This window comes from Pipra filicauda, unplaced genomic scaffold, assembly GCF_003945595.2.
Source record: "Pipra filicauda isolate LSUMZ 115617 unplaced genomic scaffold, ASM394559v2 scaffold333_size800053_pilon, whole genome shotgun sequence".
NCBI lineage: Eukaryota > Metazoa > Chordata > Aves > Passeriformes > Pipridae > Pipra > Pipra filicauda.
Genome location: NW_024104458.1, coordinates 71495 through 90576, shown reverse-complemented (window position 1 = coordinate 90576; position 19082 = coordinate 71495). Strand labels below are relative to the sequence as shown.

Sequence of the window (19082 nt, the reverse complement as noted above, 5' to 3'; positions counted from 1 at the left end):
ATAGACCATCTGCAGCAGCTGCCCAGAGCACACCTGACCCCTCAGCCTGTAGTTATGGGTGATGTTAACTCCCCTCCAGGGAGTCATTAGCACCTCCACACCCAGCCTGAGGGGTCATGTCTGCTACTGGGCCACCAAGGATTCCAAAAATATCTCACCCATTGTGGAACTCCCCACCCTGGGGGAGGTACTAGGCATTCCTGCCTGAACCTGAGGGTATATAATCTTGGGGTCTTGGGACTTCTGGTACCATTTGTTGGATCCAAAGGAGGACCAGAACCTTGACCGGACTGCGAGCACCACTTTGAACCAGACTGAGATCACCCCTCTCGACCAGACTGCGACCACCACTCTCACCAACAGGTTTTTCCCTCTCCTTTTACTTTGGACTCAGGGGGACCCAATGAACATCATTCTGTTCATGCCCCAGGGTGCTGGGTTATACATCTGGGTTTTGTGGGTTAAACCAATTGTTCGTCTGTATAATTGTATTTATTGTATTATTTTTATTAACTTGTTATTCTGACTTATAATCTCTTTTGAGTTGGGTTCATTTCTCCTGCTGATTTACCTTTAAACCAGCATTCTGTGCCCCTGCCTTTGGTTCTGCTTGTTTTTATCTGCCCCGTGGATGACTCATGTTGTTGTTTGCATTCCCACAGCAAGGCGCTGACCTTTGGTGTCCCTGTGGAGTGTCGGACACCTCACAGCTCTTGTGACCCACATAAAGATCATAAAAGGCAGCACATGGGAAAATGTCTGTTCCTTTGCTCCCAAACTGTTATGATTTTATTGCTTCTGTCTTCCAGGTAAAGGCAGGTGATGATGCTGGAAACTCAGGGGAGAGGCAACACTGCTCTAGTCTGTGGGAGACAACCCTGGAGACACTGAGGTGTCTGCTGGACCTCAGAGAGGACCAGCAGGGCACAAGGACAGGCCTTTTTCTTCTGAGAGGAGGGTGTGTCACCTCACTCATCACTGGCTGTCAGTGGGACTCCCCAGAAATGTAAGGGGGACCCTGGTAGCTGCCCCTGACATGTCCCAGCAGCCTTCCCAAATCACCCTGTGCTGGAAAGGGAGGATGAGTGTGGCTGTGTGCCAGGCACAGGGCACAGGGTGCAGCTGGACCGGTGAGGAACCTGGCACAGGAGAGCAGAAGGTTGTGCCATCCCCCACCTCACACGGCTTCCCAGTCCTGGCAGAGTCCAGGCCGGTGTCCCCCCCAGAGCCACGGCCCCTCGGGCTGGCACTGGCCACAGGCAGACCCTCGCCCTGGGATGGGGCAGGACACGTCTGCCCCACACGGGGTATCTCCTGCGGGCTGTAACCAGCCCTGTGATGGCCCCACTGCTGCCAGACCCTCCTTCTCTCCTCCCTGACCCCCAATCTCGAGCCACCCCACATCACTGTGGTCCCCATGCCACAGTGCTGAGCCCCTGCTCTGCATGGCCATACCCTCCCTCCCGGAGCATCTCCAACCAGCAGGCGGGGAAAGGAAAACCAGAGAGCACACAGCTACGGGGAGGATGTCTTACAGCATGTGCCAGTTCCAGCTTTCCAGGACAGGGCTCGGGGCCCCCCACAACATATCCATGGCCCCAGGGCACACAGGAGTGATTCCCTGGTCAGCAGCTCCTTGCACAGGTGTGGCAGTGGAACTTGGTGGCCTCAGCAGCCTCCGGAGCCAGCGCTAGAGACGCTCATAGCCAGAAGAATTCCTCTGGAGGCACATGACTGTGAGCAGGCAGAAGGTGAGGATGAGCATGATGGCCAGTAAAACTGTGACTGCTATCCAGCTCTTTCTCTGGAGCACTATGACTCCTGGAGGAGGCTCCGAGGGAATCATGTTGGTGAGATTGAGCATGTAGCCCAGAGTCCAGCCCACGTCTACATCAGCAACCTGTGCAGACAGAGGAGGAAGAGGAATGTGAAAGGCTGTAAAGTACCAGGCAAGCTGGAGATGTAGAGAAGACCTCTGCTGCTGTACCCCCAGGTCCTGCTCCACAGCCACCGTATCTGTGCCCACCTTTGGGCTGCAGAGGCCCCATTAGTGAGATAAACTGGGGGAGAGCATAAGGGGCCAGGCCAGATGTACCAGCAGGTGCCTGATGTAGCTCTGGGTATGGGCAGTGGGGCTGTGCTGACCTGGCATCCCTTGTCCCCAGTCAGGGCAGGGGCAGCAGCAGGGTAGGCATGAGCCATTTCATGGCCCAAAGTGTGGAAGCTGGGGGCTGCCAGGCACTCTCCTACCTGTCGGATGAAGTGGATGTTAAGCCATGTTTTCTGGTTGAATTTGTAGCCTTGCAAGAGAAGGGTGAGGATGTAGGAGTTGACTGCGCAGGCGTCACGGAGGTGGGTCCTGCTTGTTGTGGGGAACAATTTCTGCACCTGCAGAGGTGGGAGAACAGGGGTGGGCTGCCAGCAGGGAGCAGTGCTCGGTGTGCCCACGCTGGGGAACAGCCCCTCAGTGCAGCTGGGAGCAAAGACTGGGAGAGCAAGGAGGACGTGGGAGGCTACAGGCTGCTCTCCCATCTCTCTCCAGGTTCAGAGACCTTTGTGCTCCTCACAGCTGTCCCCAGCAGAGGATGGACTGTGGATGAGCTTTCAGGCTGCCCAGCACCCAGAAGAAATGTGGGCAGGGGGTGGCACTTCCTGGGCATGATCTCACCTTGTCCCAGGTCCTGGCGCAGAACTGCCTGATGGTGGCATTGACCGAGGCCAGGGACTGCCCTCTTGTCAGGTTCAGCAAGAGAAAGGCGCGATAAAACCCGGAAAAGGCCTGTAGGTGTTTGAGACCAAAGGTGACAGGCTGGTGAAGCACCTGAGCCACTGACACTCCTCGGCCCCCTCCAGGAGGGTCCCTATAAGGCAGCTGAGTGGCTCGGAGGGAGCTGGGAATGTTCCCCACAACAACAAGGATTACAGCTGGGACCACAGAGCTCTGGAGCTCCCTGGCACATGGGTGAGCACCCTGCGTGTCTCCATGTGTCAGGGACATCCCAGCTCCCAGGACTGGCATCATCCAGACTTTCCTACAGAGGTTTTCCTGGGGTTGTGGCCCAAAACCCAACTCCCCCTCCAAACACAGGGACAGAGGCTCCTTACAAAGAACTGTCCCCGCACGGGGGGCTGGTACACCCCGTTGAACCCGCACGGCCTCTGGGCCCCGCAGCTGAAGTTGAAGAGTTTCTGCACGGCCGTGATGCACCTGGCTGGGTCCCCTGTGCCCGTCACCGTCAGCACCTGGGCAGGGCTGGCTGTGCTGGGGGCACGCACACACGGGCTGTCGTAGAGCTCTGCCACGGTGACATTCTCCTGGTACCCCATGGGGTAGCAGGGGTGTGAGATCTGGGCAGTCACGCTGTCCTGGAGAGAGAGGGAGCCATCAGTGGGGCTTGGCGTGGGATGCCAGGGAGACCCCACCCGCAGCCCAGCCCAAAAAGCAGCACCTAGACCCCAGGAGGATCTGAGGAGAAGCAGGATCCCTCCTGTGCACGACTAACCTGCCCACGGCTCTCCCTGTCCCCCCACCACTGAGCCGTGCCGGGGGGACGATGGCACTGCCACCCCCAGCAGTGGCACCTGCTCCCCAGGGCAGTGCTGGTGCTCTGCCCGCACGGAGAGCTTGGTGCTCTGGGCACTCGCTCCGTCCCCACTGCACCCTGCAGGCCCTGGCCCAGCGAGGACCAAGGATGGATCCTGACTCTGTGCTTCCCGAGCATCCCTGCATCCCAGGGCACTGAGCGCTCGGGCCCAGGGCAGGCAGGAGGACACTGCACAGTGCTGGAGCAGCGTGGGAACTGTGTTGGGAATCCTCTCTCGGGCACAAACTGAGCAAGGGGGAGAGAATATGGACAGGGAAAACCTACGGATACAGCTGGGCTTGGGAAATGACAAAAAATGCTATTACACATCAAGATCTGGGGAGAAGGGAGCCCTGGCAGGGAACCACCCCATCTTCCACCCAAAGGAGGGAATTCTTTGGTTCCATAGATAAAATCTCAAGCTCTCCCAGTTCCCTAACACTTTATCCACAGGCATGCCCAACGTTCCTGGGAGACACCTTTCGTGGCAGTGGGGGATGGCTGAGCACATCCTGAGGCCCCAGGCTGTGGTACCTGGTGCAGAGCTGCCAGCAGCATCTTCAGGGCCTGTGTCTTCCCGTAGCACAGGTAGCTGTGGCTGTAGAGAGAGTAGTTGGTGCCGTACAGGCGGAAGAAGACCGAGGTGTTCCTGTCCTCCACGGGCACTCCGGGCTGGAAGGTTATTTGTGTCGAGGCACCTCCAAGGTCCAGAGCTCCCAGAACCTCGGTGTCCTCTGGATGCTCCCATTTCTCTGCAAAGGAAAACTGGCCCAAGAGACAGCACGTGTTAGTCTGAACGGGAGGGACTCCCAGTCCCTGGGAAAACCCTCATGGCTTTTGGGCTCAGAAGCCCCAGAGGGACCTTCCATGTCCTGTCTCCCTGTTTTACCCCCCCTGCCCACATCCTCCTCAGCCCACAGAAACTTCCAGGGAGCTCTGAGGTCTGGCCCCTTGTTTCTGGGAACCAGAGACTTCGAGGAGGGAAAAAGGAACACTTTCATCTGGAACCTGGTACCGCTGCACCCCTGTGGTACCAAAATCCACCCCTGTGTCAGCGGAGAGCACAGGGCTGGGCTGAGCTGGACACAAACATTCTGTTCATCACGTCACTGGGGTTGGATCTGCAGCCCATGACCACAGGTGAGATTTATGGGGGGACCAGTGCCCTAAAACTACATCCTTCTCTCCTCTGGAACAAAGAACCCTGGCTGTCGCTGGGACAGGGGTATTTTCAGCGCTCAGCCCTCCCCTCCCTCTCCCCCAGCTCACACCTTGACGAGTGTCTCCAGCAGGTAGTTGACGGTGATCCAGCCGAAGGAGCCCTCCTCTGTGCCCGTCAGGATCCGAGCTCCACGGAAGTCCACAGGATACTCCCCAATCACCTTGGCCACCTCGGCAAAGACCTGCTCGGCCTTGGTGCCGTTCTGCTCCCTGACAGGGAAGGGATGAACACGGCTGGGGCAGGAGGCCTCAGCTGGGAGCTGTGGGAGCTGGGCTAGCAGCGAGAGGCTGCCGTGCCCTGCCAGGGAGCGGGGCTGCCCAGAGGCAGGCACATCCCCCAGCACTGCCCTGTCTGTGCTGGCTCCTGTGAGCCCCAAATCCCTCACCCGGGCCATCGGGAATCTCCCTACCAACGCTGCCTGCGGGCTCTGCCGCAGCACTGGGAAGGTCAGTGCCCGTCTGGCAGAGGGGCTTCATCCCCCTCTGGGGCTGCAGTGGGCCGGGGGTATCCCCTGGGCACGGCCAGCGGCTGTCCTGGACACCCCGTGGCACCGCAGACAGGGCTGCTCTGCCCACCCGCACGGCCTGCCCGGGCTGCACCCCCTGCCCCCAGCCCGGCCCTGCCCCGGCTGCGATGCAGATGCAGGAGCGCGGGGGGAAGGGGCGGGGGCGGCCCCGGCCCGGCGGTACCTCAGCAGCCGCATGCCGGCCGTGGCCCCCAGGTAGGTGGGGGTCTCCCGCTGCTGCTCCGCCGGCACGATCTTCAAGGCCTGGTCCAGGCAGGGCCTCAGGCTGGCACCAGCCCCCGCGGGGTCGTCTGCGTAGCTGGAGATGCCGGGTCCTGCCAGAGGGCACCAGTGATGGAGAGAGCCCAGCGCACCCCGGAGGGACAGCACAGCAGGGGATATGTCCACCCAGAAAGCTCCCAGGGGTTTTTGGCTGCATAGCCGGGCTAGTCCCACCCTTGCCAGGGGTGTCCCTGAAGTGGGTGCTCCGAGCTGGCCTGCCAGGAGGCAGGACCTGTGTTACAGCCCCACATCCCACGGGAGCCACTGCGAGCGAGCTGCAGCTCTGGATGCTGAGCACACGCTTAACCCCGGGTAGGCTGAACTGCTCGGACATGGCCAGCCAGTCCTGCGACAAACAGAGCCGTTCCGTTCCCCATGTCCCTGAGGAAGGGGCGGGCTCTCCTGCCTCCTGCTGCAATGGCATGCTGGACTGATACGAACACAGAGATGCCCTCTGTGTGCCTGAATTCCTATTTTCAGAGGCTGGCACTGGATCTGAGCATTCGGCATGGTCCTGCCGTGGGCAATGACAGGCTCCGGGGTGCAAATATCACTATTTACCTTCCCGGGAGCTTTGCTCGCAACTACTGCCATTAGCCCATGCACCCCTCTGTTACACTTTGCCCTCGGCCAGACCTTTGCAGTTAACCAGTAACTGCCACCACCACTGAGAGGGACAGGAGGTTGGGGTGAGCCCTGAACCCTCTCATCCCCTGTCCAGACACCTCTGCCCTGGCCTGGTGGCCTTTGCCAGCCCCAGCCCAGCTTCATCTACCATTTATCTGACCCCCACATCCCCCCTCTACCCTGGTCCTTTCCTCTGGAGACATTTGTCCTTGTGCCAAAGCCTGACAGCACCTTTGCAATAGGAATAAACACCCTTGTGGGTGTTTAAAAATGCCCAGTAAATAAATATACCATTTACCACACCTGATGTGAACCAGTTTTGGCATGTGGAACAGCCACCCTGGAGCTGGGCAGCCACAACGTCCCCCAGGTGAGCTGGGCAGGGAGAGGGACAGGCACATCCCAGCACGCTCACCTTCCACGGTGCAAACATCCACCTGGGACACGATGCCGGTGCCGTTCTCCTTGTCCGCGGGCCACCGGTAGGTGTAGAGGGACGTGTGTGTGGAGCCGGCGTCAAACACCAGCCCGTACTGGGGGGACAGAGGGGACACGGGGTCACATCTCTGCCGGGGCTGCACCAAGTGTCATGGGGGTTTCTGAGAGCTGAATGTGAGCAGCGGAGGTCTGCACGTCCAACCTCCCTACAGCAGCCCTGCTCCACCTCTAACAGCCCCGGTTTCGCCATTCCAGCGAGTTACGGCTCAGGAAGGAAGGACACGCAGGTCAGCTGGGGGATTTGCAGGGCAGGGAGGCATCCGGGCATGTCCCAAAAGGCTCAGGCTGCTCCCAGGCCTTTGGCAAATCTCACAAAACCTGACATTTTTTAGCAGACTGGCAGCAGAAAGTAGCAGGGGAGAGAGGTGTAAACCCAACAGGTGAACTGAACGTCTGAAAGCAGGGAAAAGAGTGCAGTCACGGGGAGAGGGCTGTGCTTCTCTTTCCCATCCTTAGCAAGGAGGCAGCACCACAGTTCGGGGGTGATTGATCAGCCCAGTGCCCACCTTGATGAGGTTAAGCTCTGAAAAGCTGGGCTAGTTACAGCTAGTTACACTTGCAAGTGGAGAGGAAGGCACAGCTGATGGAAGAATGAGAGGTGGAAAGGGGCTTGTAGTCACTCCCAGCCTTCCCCAGGTCCCATTGGGCACCTACTTTGTTCCTCATAGGAAGGGCAGCATCCTTTGCCGGGGTCAGGACGAGGAGGAAGACGGCCACCCCCAGCACTCCCAGCAGGGCCGCCGAGCTCCAGCCCACCGCCCTGAGCAGGCGCGTCGGCATCGATGGTCTGTGGGGAAGGAGGGTCTTTGGGAGGGTCTTCGGGAGGATCTGGGGGGAGGGACGGCCTTTGGGAGGGTCTCTGGGGAGGGATGATCTTTAGGAGGCTCATTGGGGAGGGATGGTCTTTGGGAGGGTCTGTGGGAAGCGATGGATTTCGGGGGGTCGTTGGGGAGAGCTGGATCTGGGAGGGATCATTTGGGGGGATGGCCTTTGGGGGGACGGTTTGCGAGGAGGCGGAGTCTTTAGGAGGAGGGTCTACAGGGAGGGACAGCGGGCAGGGATGGCTTTGGGAGGAGGGTCTGCGGGGAGGGAGGGTCTTTAGGAGTAGGATCTGTGGGGAGGGATGGTCTTTGGGAGGGTCTGCGGGGAGGGAGGGTCTTTAGGCGGAGGGTTTGCAGGGTGGAATGGTCTTTGGGAGGAGGGTCTGTGGGCCGGGTTCGTCTCTGGGAGGGTCTGCGGGAGGGAGGATCTTTGGAAGGGTCTGTGGGAATGGATGGTCTGTGGTCTTTGGTCTTTGGGAGAGTCTGCGGGAGGGATGGTCTTTGGGAGGGTGTGCGGAGAGGGAGGGACTTTGCCAGGGCAGTCCAAACCCGCTTGCCCCTGCCCCGAACCTCGAACCCTTCCTGGGGTCCCGTTCTGCCAGCAGCTCGGGATCCCCCACCCCCTGAGTGACCTGAGTGACCCCCTGGGACACGAGGCGGACGGGTGGGGAGACCGTGAACTCGTCTGGCCCCGACCCGCCGGGCAGGGGCAGGGGCGAAGTTCTCTCCTGCCGTGGTCTCGGCCGCCCCTGTACCTGTTCCGGGAGCCCCCTCGGTCCGCGGGCGTGGGGGACGATGGGGTCACAGCCCGTTGCCCGCCGGCTCCCGGGCCCTGCGGGGAAGCGAAAGTGGAGCTGAGCCGCTCTCGGATGTCCGGGTCCGGCCCCGGCCGGGGCGGGCTCTGGGCGCTGCCGCGGGCGGAGAGAGCGGCGAGTTCGGGGCTGCGGCTGCCTGAACCGGGCACCCGGCCTGCCTGCACCCTGCCTGTACTTCTGCCTGCACCGGGCACCCGGCCTGCCTGCACCCTGCCTGTACTTCTGCCTGCATCCTGCCTGGACCTCTGCCTACGCCCTGCCTGGACCTTTCCCTACACCCTGCCTGGACCTCTGCCTGCACCCTGCCTGGATCTCTGCCTGCACCCTACCTAGACTTCTGCCTACACCCTGCCTGTACCTCTGCATGCACCCTGCCTGGACCTCTTCCTGTTCCTTGCCTGCTCCGTGCTTACACCATGCTCCTGTACCTCTGCCTGCACCTATGCCTGTACCCTGCCTGCCCTCTGCCTGCACTGCACCAAAGCCATGGGGACAGACAGGACCCTGGCCGTGGGGGTGGCCCCCTGGCCGTGGAGACGGTTTGGCCCCTGCCTGTGGGGATGGATGCCACGTGGATGGCTCTGGGGACAGCTCTTCACTTGACAGGTCCCTACTATTTTTGTCCCGGGCTCCACTGTCAGCCTGGCTCTGCCTGCAGCGGGGCAGTGGAAGTCCAGCAGAGCCAGGTGACAGCAGGGTGACAGGACAGGCTCTGCCCCTCGCAGTGTGTGCAGCAGGGCTGGGCAGGGATGTCTGTGGGGCTCCCGGAGCTCAGACTCTGCCCCGTCACGGGGCCAGGGGACAGACTCTCCGGGGCCAGGGGCTCCCTGGGGATCTGATCCCCCTCGGGCAGCACAGCCCCGCCCGGGCTGAGCGCTCCGGGCTGTCCCGTTCCTCCGGCAGCGAAGTGGTTAACCCCGGATGCGATTTCCACCCCGGCTCTCCAGCCCCAGCCCCGCTGCCTCCCGGACAAGCGCTCTCCTGGGCAGGTTGCTGGTCCGAGGCCAAGGGGAGGGCCACGCCGGCGGGGCAGCCTTTGTCCCAGGAGCGGGCTCCCGGCTCCAGGTGCGCGCGGACTCCGGGACGAGCGCGGCGGGGCCGGAGCGGCGGCCGGAGCCGGAGGGGTGAGCGGGGGCAGGCGCCGGGGGGAGCGGGGACCGAGGGCTGGTGCCCCGCGATGGAGCTGGGCTGGGAGTGGGCCCTGGGCAGCAGCGGGGCCGGTACGAGGGGAAACATGCTCCGTGGGCTGGAGGGACAGGAGGAGAGGGCTGGGGAGGCCACTCGTGGTGCCCAGGTGCGGAGGGCAGAGGGGCACGGAGAGGACACGGGCAGGGCACGAAGGGCACTGCCGAGCCCCAGCGCTGGTGGGAGGCGGGAGGCAGGGGACCGCTCTGCCTGGCAAAGATGCTCCCGGCATCCACATCCACCCTCTTAGAACCTTCAGAGCCCTCTTGCCTTTCAAATCTGAAACGTGCCCGGTGGAGAAGTCAGCTCCTCGTTTTCCTGAGCAACAGGAGGTTTAGATCCAGCAGCGACTCTGAGCCTTCCCTCCCAAATGCTGAGGCCCTGTTCCCTGTGCACGAGGGGCGCTGCAGACGAGGGATGTCCCACGGGTGTTTGTCAAGCCCTCTGTCGTACATAAACAAGTGCAGCCCTGGCCCAGGTGCTGGGCACAGCTGGGAGCTTTCCCCACGTGGAAGTAGACAGGCACTGCACAGCATCGTGTCTCGTCTGCAGCTCTGGAGGCGTCGCCACCACCTTCCCATCCCTGCTGCTCACTGAGCCTGCAGGGGTGGGAGCAGGTGTCAGAGCTGGCCAGCCCCGGGGTGCCACGGAAAGGCTGGGCAGATCAATCAGCTTCTCATACGCCTCTCGCTGGGCTCCTTCTCTATGCCCTGCTCTCGTCCCTGGGAGAGCTGGCTCTGTGCTGCTTTTGGATGTTGCCTGCTGCCCAGTCAAAATGGGAATTAGTCCCTACCAGAGCAGGGGTAGTCCATTTCCCACCACTCCCGTGTGCAAGATGATGCAGTTTATCACCAATTCCATCGTACAGTGCCTGGGACAGAATTTTCCAGGATATGGGCTGGGCTGGGGACTTTTGCTATTGCTTTGTTTGTTACCTGGAGCAGATGAATCACATCCCAACAGCACAGTTATATCTGGGCACACTCTAGCAGGGCTGATAGGACTGGAGATGTGACAGATGGTTTAGTGGTGATCATGGTGGGGCTGAGTTAATGATTGGACTCTATGACTTCGAATCAATAACAACTTCGATGACTCAAAGAGTTCTTTTCCAACCGTAATGTTTCCCTGTTTCTATGATAGGGGTTCATCAGCTGCTTCCATATAATCTCTTCTGGCCATTGCTATTGTTGAGGGAAGGGCTCCTGGCTGTAGGATAAGGTCCAAAAAGGGATTTCAGTAGTCCCATGTCCCATGAGGCTGCTGTTCATCGTTGTACATCTCATGCCACACAGGAGATTGGTCACTCTTGTTCATCACTGGAGATACTGACTCCAAAACAGGAATCAGCATCTCCTTTGAGCTTACCTTTCTGCTGACCTGGGGAAAAGACAGGGATATTTATCAGAGGTTTTATACGCTCACAGGAGAATTGTGTAGCCAACTGAGAGCTCCAGGTTCCACCCAAAGCACTGGTGTGATTGTGCCCAGGGCTCTCAGGACATCCACCGTTCAGCCAGAGTGTGAAGAGAGGAAAGCCTGGCTCCCTGCAGGCATCCTGCCTGTGCAGCTCATGGCATGGGGCAGGGCAGGGCAGGAAGGAGAGCTGTGCATTTAGAAAAGCCCATCCGGACCAGCTGTGGGGTGCTGAGCATGTGGACGTGTCATTGTCCCTGTGCTGAGCCTGTCACGGAGAACCACTTTGGCTTTGCTTCTCTGCTGCAACTTCTTATGGGTGTCTTGGGGCTGGTTCTGCTGGAGCTGAGCTCTGGCCAGACCAGTGGGAGGTGCAGGCCCTGCTCCTGTTCCCAGGGGCCGTTGCTGCGGCCGTGCCAGCCTGGCTGTGGGCTGTGTGCCCATATTGGCAGGAGCTGCCTGCCTCTGCCCTCCTGCCTGCCCTTGGGGCTCCCCCAGCAGAGGCTTGGGGATCACCACAGCGCTGTCCCTGTGTGTCTTACCTGCTGTAGCATCAGCAGGAGTGGAGAAAAGCTGGACCAGGCAGGAGACACATCGCTGGAGGTACTGTTCTCCTGCCTAGAGCAGAGAGGACCCTCTCAGGGACAGGCTGGGCCTGTTGGACAGTGGATGTGACCTGATGGCCCAAGTGTGTGGGTGTTGGAGATGTGCAGCTCTGGCCACACTGGGAACCTGGAAGGGCATGGTCCTCCTTCCAGACTGGGACTCCAGCCAGACACAGCCATGCTTCCCACACTGCTCCTGCTGGGAAGGAAGATGCTGACCTGCCACTCAGCCAGCAGTTTGAGCAGGACAGAGGGCTGGGTCCAGGCACAGAGGGATCTGAGGGGCTACAAGTGAGAAGGAAGGGCTGAAAAAAACGTGCTGAAAATCCTCTGAGGAAGGAGTGCTCAGAAGCACAGGGAGTTCCAGCCCTGAGACTGCCAAGAGCCCTGTTGGAGCAGGTCCAGAGGAGACCACGGAGATGCTCTGAGGGCTGGAGCACCTCTGCTGTGGAGACAGGCTGAGAGAGCTGGGGGTGTTCAGCCTGGAGAAGAGAAGGCTCCAGGGAGAGCTTATTGTGGCTTTTCAGTGCTTAAAGGGTATTTATAAGAAAGACAGGGATAAACCTTTTAGAGAAGCCTCTAGTGATAGGACAAGGGGTGATGGTTTTTATCTAAAAGATTTATTTGCAATAAGGGTGGGGAGGCCCTGGCACAGGTTGCCCAAAGAAGCTGTGGCTGCTCCATCCCTGGAAGTGTCCAAGGCCAGGTTGGACGGGGCTTGGAGCAACCTGGGCTAGTGGAAGGTGTCCATGGCAGGGGGTTTGGACTAGATGGGTTTTAAAGGTTCCTTCTGACACATGTATTTTATGATTCTATGATAAGAGCAGCTGTGCACCACAGAATGGCTTCATTGTTGGGGAAGTGGAAAGGCCCATCTTGACAGGTCCCATATCCGTCCATGGGATTTGCATTTCAAAACTGTCTTTGCAAATGCTGAGGTGTGAGCTGGGGGCTGGGGCTGTCCTTGCAGGTTGGAGGAGGAATGGACACCAAAGCCAAGGCTGTTGCAGGTCTCCTGGCAGCCACCTGTGTCTGCAGCATCATCGCCCTCATTCTGAGCGTCGTGAACGTGAAGGATGTGTTTCTTCCCCCCAGCACCAAGGTGGGTCCTTGGGAGGAGCCCAGCCACCCGCTCTCTCTTGGGTGCTGGCTCCCATTGGGTATCAGACTTTGCCCAGGTTTCAGGCAGACTGTGCTATTTGTCACTAGGGTGGGGCAAAGCCCCACACAGGCTGGGAGGGTCTGGCTGAGTTTGATCACTGTGAGCGGCCCTACAGCACATAAAGCCTTTTCATCACAAAGCACTGCCTGCTCCAAGGGCTTGGGGTGGATCCTTGTCCCCAGCACAGCTGATGACTGCAATATCACCAGAATTTCTCTGTCCTGGTGACAGTCCCCAGCACAGCTGATGACTGCAATATCACCAGAATTTCTCTGTCCTGGTGACAGTCTTGGCTTGGCCACTCGAGGTCCCCCTGCTCACCAGCAGCTCTGCTGGCTCTCCTGGAGCTTCACTCTCTCTACGCGGGTGATGCTGATTGTGATGCTGGTCTGCACCCCTTGACACCCGTGTCCCCTCTGTCCCCCCAGTACGGGCTGGTGTTTGACGCCGGCTCCACACACACGTCCCTCTACACCTACCGGTGGCCCGCGGACAAGGAGAACGGCACCGGCATCGTGTCCCAGGTGGATGTTTGCACCGTGGAAGGTGAGCGTGCTGGGATGTGCCTGTCCCTCTCCCTGCCCAGCTCACCTGGGGGACGTTGTGGCTGCCCAGCTCCAGGGTGGCTGTTCCACATGCCAAAACTGGTTCACATCAGGTGTGGTAAATGGTATATTTATTTACTGGGCATTTTTAAACACCCACAAGGGTGTTTATTCCTATTGCAAAGGTGCTGTCAGGCTTTGGCACAAGGACAAATGTCTCCGGAGGAAAGGACCAGGATAGAGGGGGGATGTGGGGGTCAGATAAATGGTAGATGAAGCTGGGCTGGGGCTGGCAAAGGCCACCAGGCCAGGGCAGAGGTGTCTGGACAGGGGATGAGAGGGTTCAGGGCTCACCCCAACCTCCTGTCCCTCTCAGTGGTGGTGGCAGTTACTGGTTAACTGCAAAGGTCTGGCCGAGGGCAAAGTGTAACAGAGGGGTGCATGGGCTAATGGCAGTAGTTGCGAGCAAAGCTCCCGGGAAGGTAAATAGTGATATTTGCACCCCGGAGCCTGTCATTGCCCACGGCAGGACCATGCCGAATGCTCAGATCCAGTGCCAGCCTCTGAAAATAGGAATTCAGGCACACAGAGGGCATCTCTGTGTTCGTATCAGTCCAGCATGCCATTGCAGCAGGAGGCAGGAGAGCCCGCCCCTTCCTCAGGGACATGGGGAACGGAACGGCTCTGTTTGTCGCAGGACTGGCTGGCCATGTCCGAGCAGTTCAGCCTACCCGGGGTTAAGCGTGTGCTCAGCATCCAGAGCTGCAGCTCGCTCGCAGTGGCTCCCGTGGGATGTGGGGCTGTAACACAGGTCCTGCCTCCTGGCAGGCCAGCTCGGAGCACCCACTTCAGGGACACCCCTGGCAAGGGTGGGACTAGCCCGGCTATGCAGCCAAAAACCCCTGGGAGCTTTCTGGGTGGACATATCCCCTGCTGTGCTGTCCCTCCGGGGTGCGCTGGGCTCTCTCCATCACTGGTGCCCTCTGGCAGGACCCGGCATCTCCAGCTACGCAGACGACCCCGCGGGGGCTGGTGCCAGCCTGAGGCCCTGCCTGGACCAGGCCTTGAAGATCGTGCCGGCGGAGCAGCAGCGGGAGACCCCCACCTACCTGGGGGCCACGGCCGGCATGCGGCTGCTGAGGTACCGCCGGGCCGGGGCCGCCCCCGCCCCTTCTCCCCGCGCTCCTGCATCTGCATCGCAGCCGGGGCAGGGCCGGGCTGGGGGCAGGGGGTGCAGCCCGGGCAGGCCGTGCGGGTGGGCAGAGCAGCCCTGTCTGCGGTGCCACGGGGTGTCCAGGACAGCCGCTGGCCGTGCCCAGGGGATACCCCCGGCCCACTGCAGCCCCAGAGGGGGATGAAGCCCCTCTGCCAGACGGGCACTGACCTTCCCAGTGCTGCGGCAGAGCCCGCAGGCAGCGTTGGTAGGGAGATTCCCGATGGCCCGGGTGAGGGATTTGGGGCTCACAGGAGCCAGCACAGACAGGGCAGTGCTGGGGGATGTGCCTGCCTCTGGGCAGCCCCGCTCCCTGGCAGGGCACGGCAGCCTCTCGCTGCTAGCCCAGCTCCCACAGCTCCCAGCTGAGGCCTCCTGCCCCAGCCGTGTTCATCCCTTCCCTGTCAGGGAGCAGAACGGCACCAAGGCCGAGCAGGTCTTTGCCGAGGTGGCCAAGGTGATTGGGGAGTATCCTGTGGACTTCCGTGGAGCTCGGATCCTGACGGGCACAGAGGAGGGCTCCTTCGGCTGGATCACCGTCAACTACCTGCTGGAGACACTCGTCAAGGTGTGAGCTGGGGGAGAGGGAGGGGAGGGCTGAGCGCTGAAAATACCCCTGTCCCAGCGACAGCCAGGGTTCTTTGTTCCAGAGGAGAGAAGGATGTAGTTTTAGGGCACTGGTCCCCCCATAAATCTCACCTGTGGTCATGGGCTGCAGATCCAACCCCAGTGACGTGATGAACAGAATGTTTGTGTCCAGCTCAGCCCAGCCCTGTGCTCTCCGCTGACACAGGGGTGGATTTTGGTACCACAGGGGTGCAGCGGTACCAGGTTCCAGATGAAAGTGTTCCTTTTTCCCTCCTCGAAGTCTCTGGTTCCCAGAAACAAGGGGCCAGACCTCAGAGCTCCCTGGAAGTTTCTGTGGGCTGAGGAGGATGTGGGCAGGGGGGGTAAAACAGGGAGACAGGACATGGAAGGTCCCTCTGGGGCTTCTGAGCCCAAAAGCCATGAGGGTTTTCCCAGGGACTGGGAGTCCCTCCCGTTCAGACTAACACGTGCTGTCTCTTGGGCCAGTTTTCCTTTGCAGAGAAATGGGAGCATCCAGAGGACACCGAGGTTCTGGGAGCTCTGGACCTTGGAGGTGCCTCGACACAAATAACCTTCCAGCCCGGAGTGCCCGTGGAGGACAGGAACACCTCGGTCTTCTTCCGCCTGTACGGCACCAACTACTCTCTCTACAGCCACAGCTACCTGTGCTACGGGAAGACACAGGCCCTGAAGATGCTGCTGGCAGCTCTGCACCAGGTACCACAGCCTGGGGCCTCAGGATGTGCTCAGCCATCCCCCACTGCCACGAAAGGTGTCTCCCAGGAACGTTGGGCATGCCTGTGGATAAAGTGTTAGGGAACTGGGAGAGCTTGAGATTTTATCTATGGAACCAAAGAATTCCCTCCTTTGGGTGGAAGATGGGGTGGTTCCCTGCCAGGGCTCCCTTCTCCCCAGATCTTGATGTGTAATAGCATTTTTTGTCATTTCCCAAGCCCAGCTGTATCCGTAGGTTTTCCCTGTCCATATTCTCTCCCCCTTGCTCAGTTTGTGCCCGAGAGAGGATTCCCAACACAGTTCCCACGCTGCTCCAGCACTGTGCAGTGTCCTCCTGCCTGCCCTGGGCCCGAGCGCTCAGTGCCCTGGGATGCAGGGATGCTCGGGAAGCACAGAGTCAGGATCCATCCTTGGTCCTCGCTGGGCCAGGGCCTGCAGGGTGCAGTGGGGACGGAGCGAGTGCCCAGAGCACCAAGCTCTCCGTGCGGGCAGAGCACCAGCACTGCCCTGGGGAGCAGGTGCCACTGCTGGGGGTGGCAGTGCCATCGTCCCCCCGGCACGGCTCAGTGGTGGGGGGACAGGGAGAGCCGTGGGCAGGTTAGTCGTGCACAGGAGGGATCCTGCTTCTCCTCAGATCCTCCTGGGGTCTAGGTGCTGCTTTTTGGGCTGGGCTGCGGGTGGGGTCTCCCTGGCATCCCACGCCAAGCCCCACTGATGGCTCCCTCTCTCTCCAGGACAGCGTGACTGCCCAGATCTCACACCCCTGCTACCCCATGGGGTACCAGGAGAATGTCACCGTGGCAGAGCTCTACGACAGCCCGTGTGTGCGTGCCCCCAGCACAGCCAGCCCTGCCCAGGTGCTGACGGTGACGGGCACAGGGGACCCAGCCAGGTGCATCATGGCCGTGCAGAAACTCTTCAACTTCAGCTGCGGGGCCCAGAGGCCGTGCGGGTTCAACGGGGTGTACCAGCCCCCCGTGCGGGGACAGTTCTTTGTAAGGAGCCTCCGTCCCTGTGTTTGCAGGGGAAGGGGGAAGAGAGAGGGTGGGAGCCTCCTCTGCCACCGGTTGTGGGAATGGGTGGGGACAGAGGTGACCCCAGAGCTGGTCCCATCTGCAAACCTCTGCTCCTATACCAGGAGATGGCTTTTGCCTCCTGAGGGAAATGGGAAGGCCTTGTCCAAGGGAAGAAAACTCAGCTAGCTCAGAATGCAAGCACCAGCTCCACGGCTTGTCAGCCAGCTCCAAGACTTTCTGGTCAACCATCAAGTGGGTGCTGGATGCAGAAACCTGGGAATTACATGGAACTCTGTCCATAGGCAAGAGGGGCCCCTGGGTCTTTTCTCAGGTGATGAAGGAGATGTGGTTTTTACCAGCTTCCCTTATCCCCCAGGCCTTTGCTGGGTTCTACTACACCTTCCACTTCCTGAACCTGACCAGCCAGCAGTCTCTGAATGATGTCAACACCACAATCCTGGCCTTCTGCAAGAGGAACTGGTCAGAGGTGAGAGCCCTGTGCAGGGCAGCCAGGAGCCCTGTGCTTGTCCTGTCCCAAATCTGTCCCCAGGGAACACATGTCCCGCTGTTCCCAGGGCTAGGGAGTGTTTCTGAGCATGTGTTTCGTTCCCTGTTGCCCTGTGCCCCACAGCTGGAGCGGACCTTCCCGCAGGACAAGAAGTACCTGCACACGTACTGCTCCGCAGCCATTTACATCCTGACGCTGCTGCTCGATGGCTTCAAGTTCAATGAGCACACCTGGAGCAACATCCACTTCAGCCAGCAGGTAAACACACCTGTGGGCAGCTGCAGCCTCAGCCTTGCCCTGGGCATGTCCAAGAGCAGCATCTCTGGAGTCTCCTGTGCCAGAAATGTGTCCGTTTCATGGCCCCTCCCCAGCGATCCCAGCAGAGCTTCATTCTTTCTTACTGCTTCCAAATCTCTGACCCCATTCCTTTCTCACTTTCTCTGGTGTGAACTTAACCCCCATTTTAAGGGGGTCAGGGAAGTGTAGAGTAGGATTTGCCCACTTTGGTCTCTGATGCTCTCATCACAGAGGTGATGGTGGCCGATGACCCATTTGAACCAGAGTATGGCCAGGCCACGATATTTCCAGGATGAGAGAAAACAGCCTCAGGTTGTGCCAGGGGAGGCTTATGTTAGATATTGGGAATTTTTTTTCACAGAAAGTGTGGTCAGGCATTAGCACAGCTGCCCAGGGCAGTGGTGGAGTCACCATCCCTGGAAGTGTTAAAAAAATTTGTGATGTAGCTCTTGGGGTCATGGCTTAGTGGTGAACGTGGTGGTGGTGCTGGGTCGATGGTTGGACTCGATGACCTTAAAGGTCTTTTCCAACCTTAACAATACTATGGCCAGATCAGGAGGATTATGGGGAAGGAGGATAGCTCAGATCCAAAATCCTGTGCAGGTCACAGAGGCACAGCTGAATCAGAGCCATCATCCATGTTCAACTGTCCCTTATCACTGGGGAAGGGGGGACAGGAAAGCTGCTGGCAGGATCAGGTTCACCATGGGCAGGGCCACCCGTGCAATGGCAGCTGGGGCAGCCCCTGGGAGAGATGCCTGCCAGTCCCCTGCACCAAAGCTACTGGTGCCTGGGACAGGTACTTTAGGGTGGTCCCCTCTGCTCTGTCCCTGCAGGCAGCACACACAGACATCGGCTGGACACTGGGCTTCATGCTGAACTTCACCAACATGATCCCCGCGGAGCCTCTGGAACTTGTCAAGGGCCACCAGCCCGGGCTGTGGGCAGGGGCTGTCTCCTTCATCGTGCTGGCCCTTGTGACAGGCCTGGTGGCTGCTTTCCTCCTGTGTTTCTGGAAAACCAAGTAGCTCCCAGCCTCCTGACTCCAGGCATCCTGCCCACTAACCCAGGCAAGGAAGTGGTGCAGAAGAGGTGGAAGGGGGAGAAGAATGAGGGCATTAGACCCATCTCCATTGCTCCGGAGATCTGACTGGGTCATCTCTGTGAATGTCTAAGATTACAAAGTTGTCTTGATCTCTCTGAACCTCCAAGAGGAAAAGACTCCTTTAATCTGACTGCCAAAAGCTGACTGAGACTTGGTGGCTGGATGAAGCCAGATAAATTCAAACTAGAAATAAAATCTGTTTTGTTTTTCAAATATGAATGTCATTGCCCAGCCTAGCACAGTTTCCTTGGCACTGCCAGTCCTGCTGGGCTGCTCTCTCAACAGCCCTGGGAGGCAAGAGATGGAGAGCCATGGTGGGCATCTAACTCTGAGGAGAGGGATGACATCATCTG

At 59.5% G+C, this 19082-nt stretch overlaps 2 protein-coding genes across 2 annotated transcripts; one reads left to right on the top strand and one right to left on the bottom strand.

The window, feature by feature from the left end:
- Nucleotides 1–600: 600 nt before the first annotated feature.
- Nucleotides 601–8385, bottom strand: LOC113991070 (ectonucleoside triphosphate diphosphohydrolase 8-like). Its single transcript, XM_027727109.2, has 10 exons — nucleotides 8295–8385; nucleotides 7373–7505; nucleotides 6636–6753; nucleotides 5496–5646; nucleotides 4856–5015; nucleotides 4119–4349; nucleotides 3106–3366; nucleotides 2669–2779; nucleotides 2251–2388; nucleotides 601–1900 (listed from the first exon to the last, which is right to left on the bottom strand). The coding sequence occupies exons 2-10, from the start codon at nucleotides 7496–7498 to the stop codon at nucleotides 1691–1693; spliced, it is 1506 nt and encodes a 501-aa protein (XP_027582910.1). The 5' UTR covers nucleotides 7499–7505; nucleotides 8295–8385; the 3' UTR covers nucleotides 601–1690.
- On the top strand, nucleotides 7422–18942 carry ENTPD8 (ectonucleoside triphosphate diphosphohydrolase 8). The gene is made up of 10 exons (XM_027727111.2): nucleotides 7422–7503; nucleotides 12531–12662; nucleotides 13151–13268; nucleotides 14258–14408; nucleotides 14889–15048; nucleotides 15555–15785; nucleotides 16538–16798; nucleotides 17196–17306; nucleotides 17451–17585; nucleotides 18461–18942. The coding sequence occupies exons 1-10, from the start codon at nucleotides 7501–7503 to the stop codon at nucleotides 18650–18652; spliced, it is 1494 nt and encodes a 497-aa protein (XP_027582912.2). The 5' UTR covers nucleotides 7422–7500; the 3' UTR covers nucleotides 18653–18942.
- The last annotated feature ends 140 nt before the right edge of the window (nucleotides 18943–19082 follow it).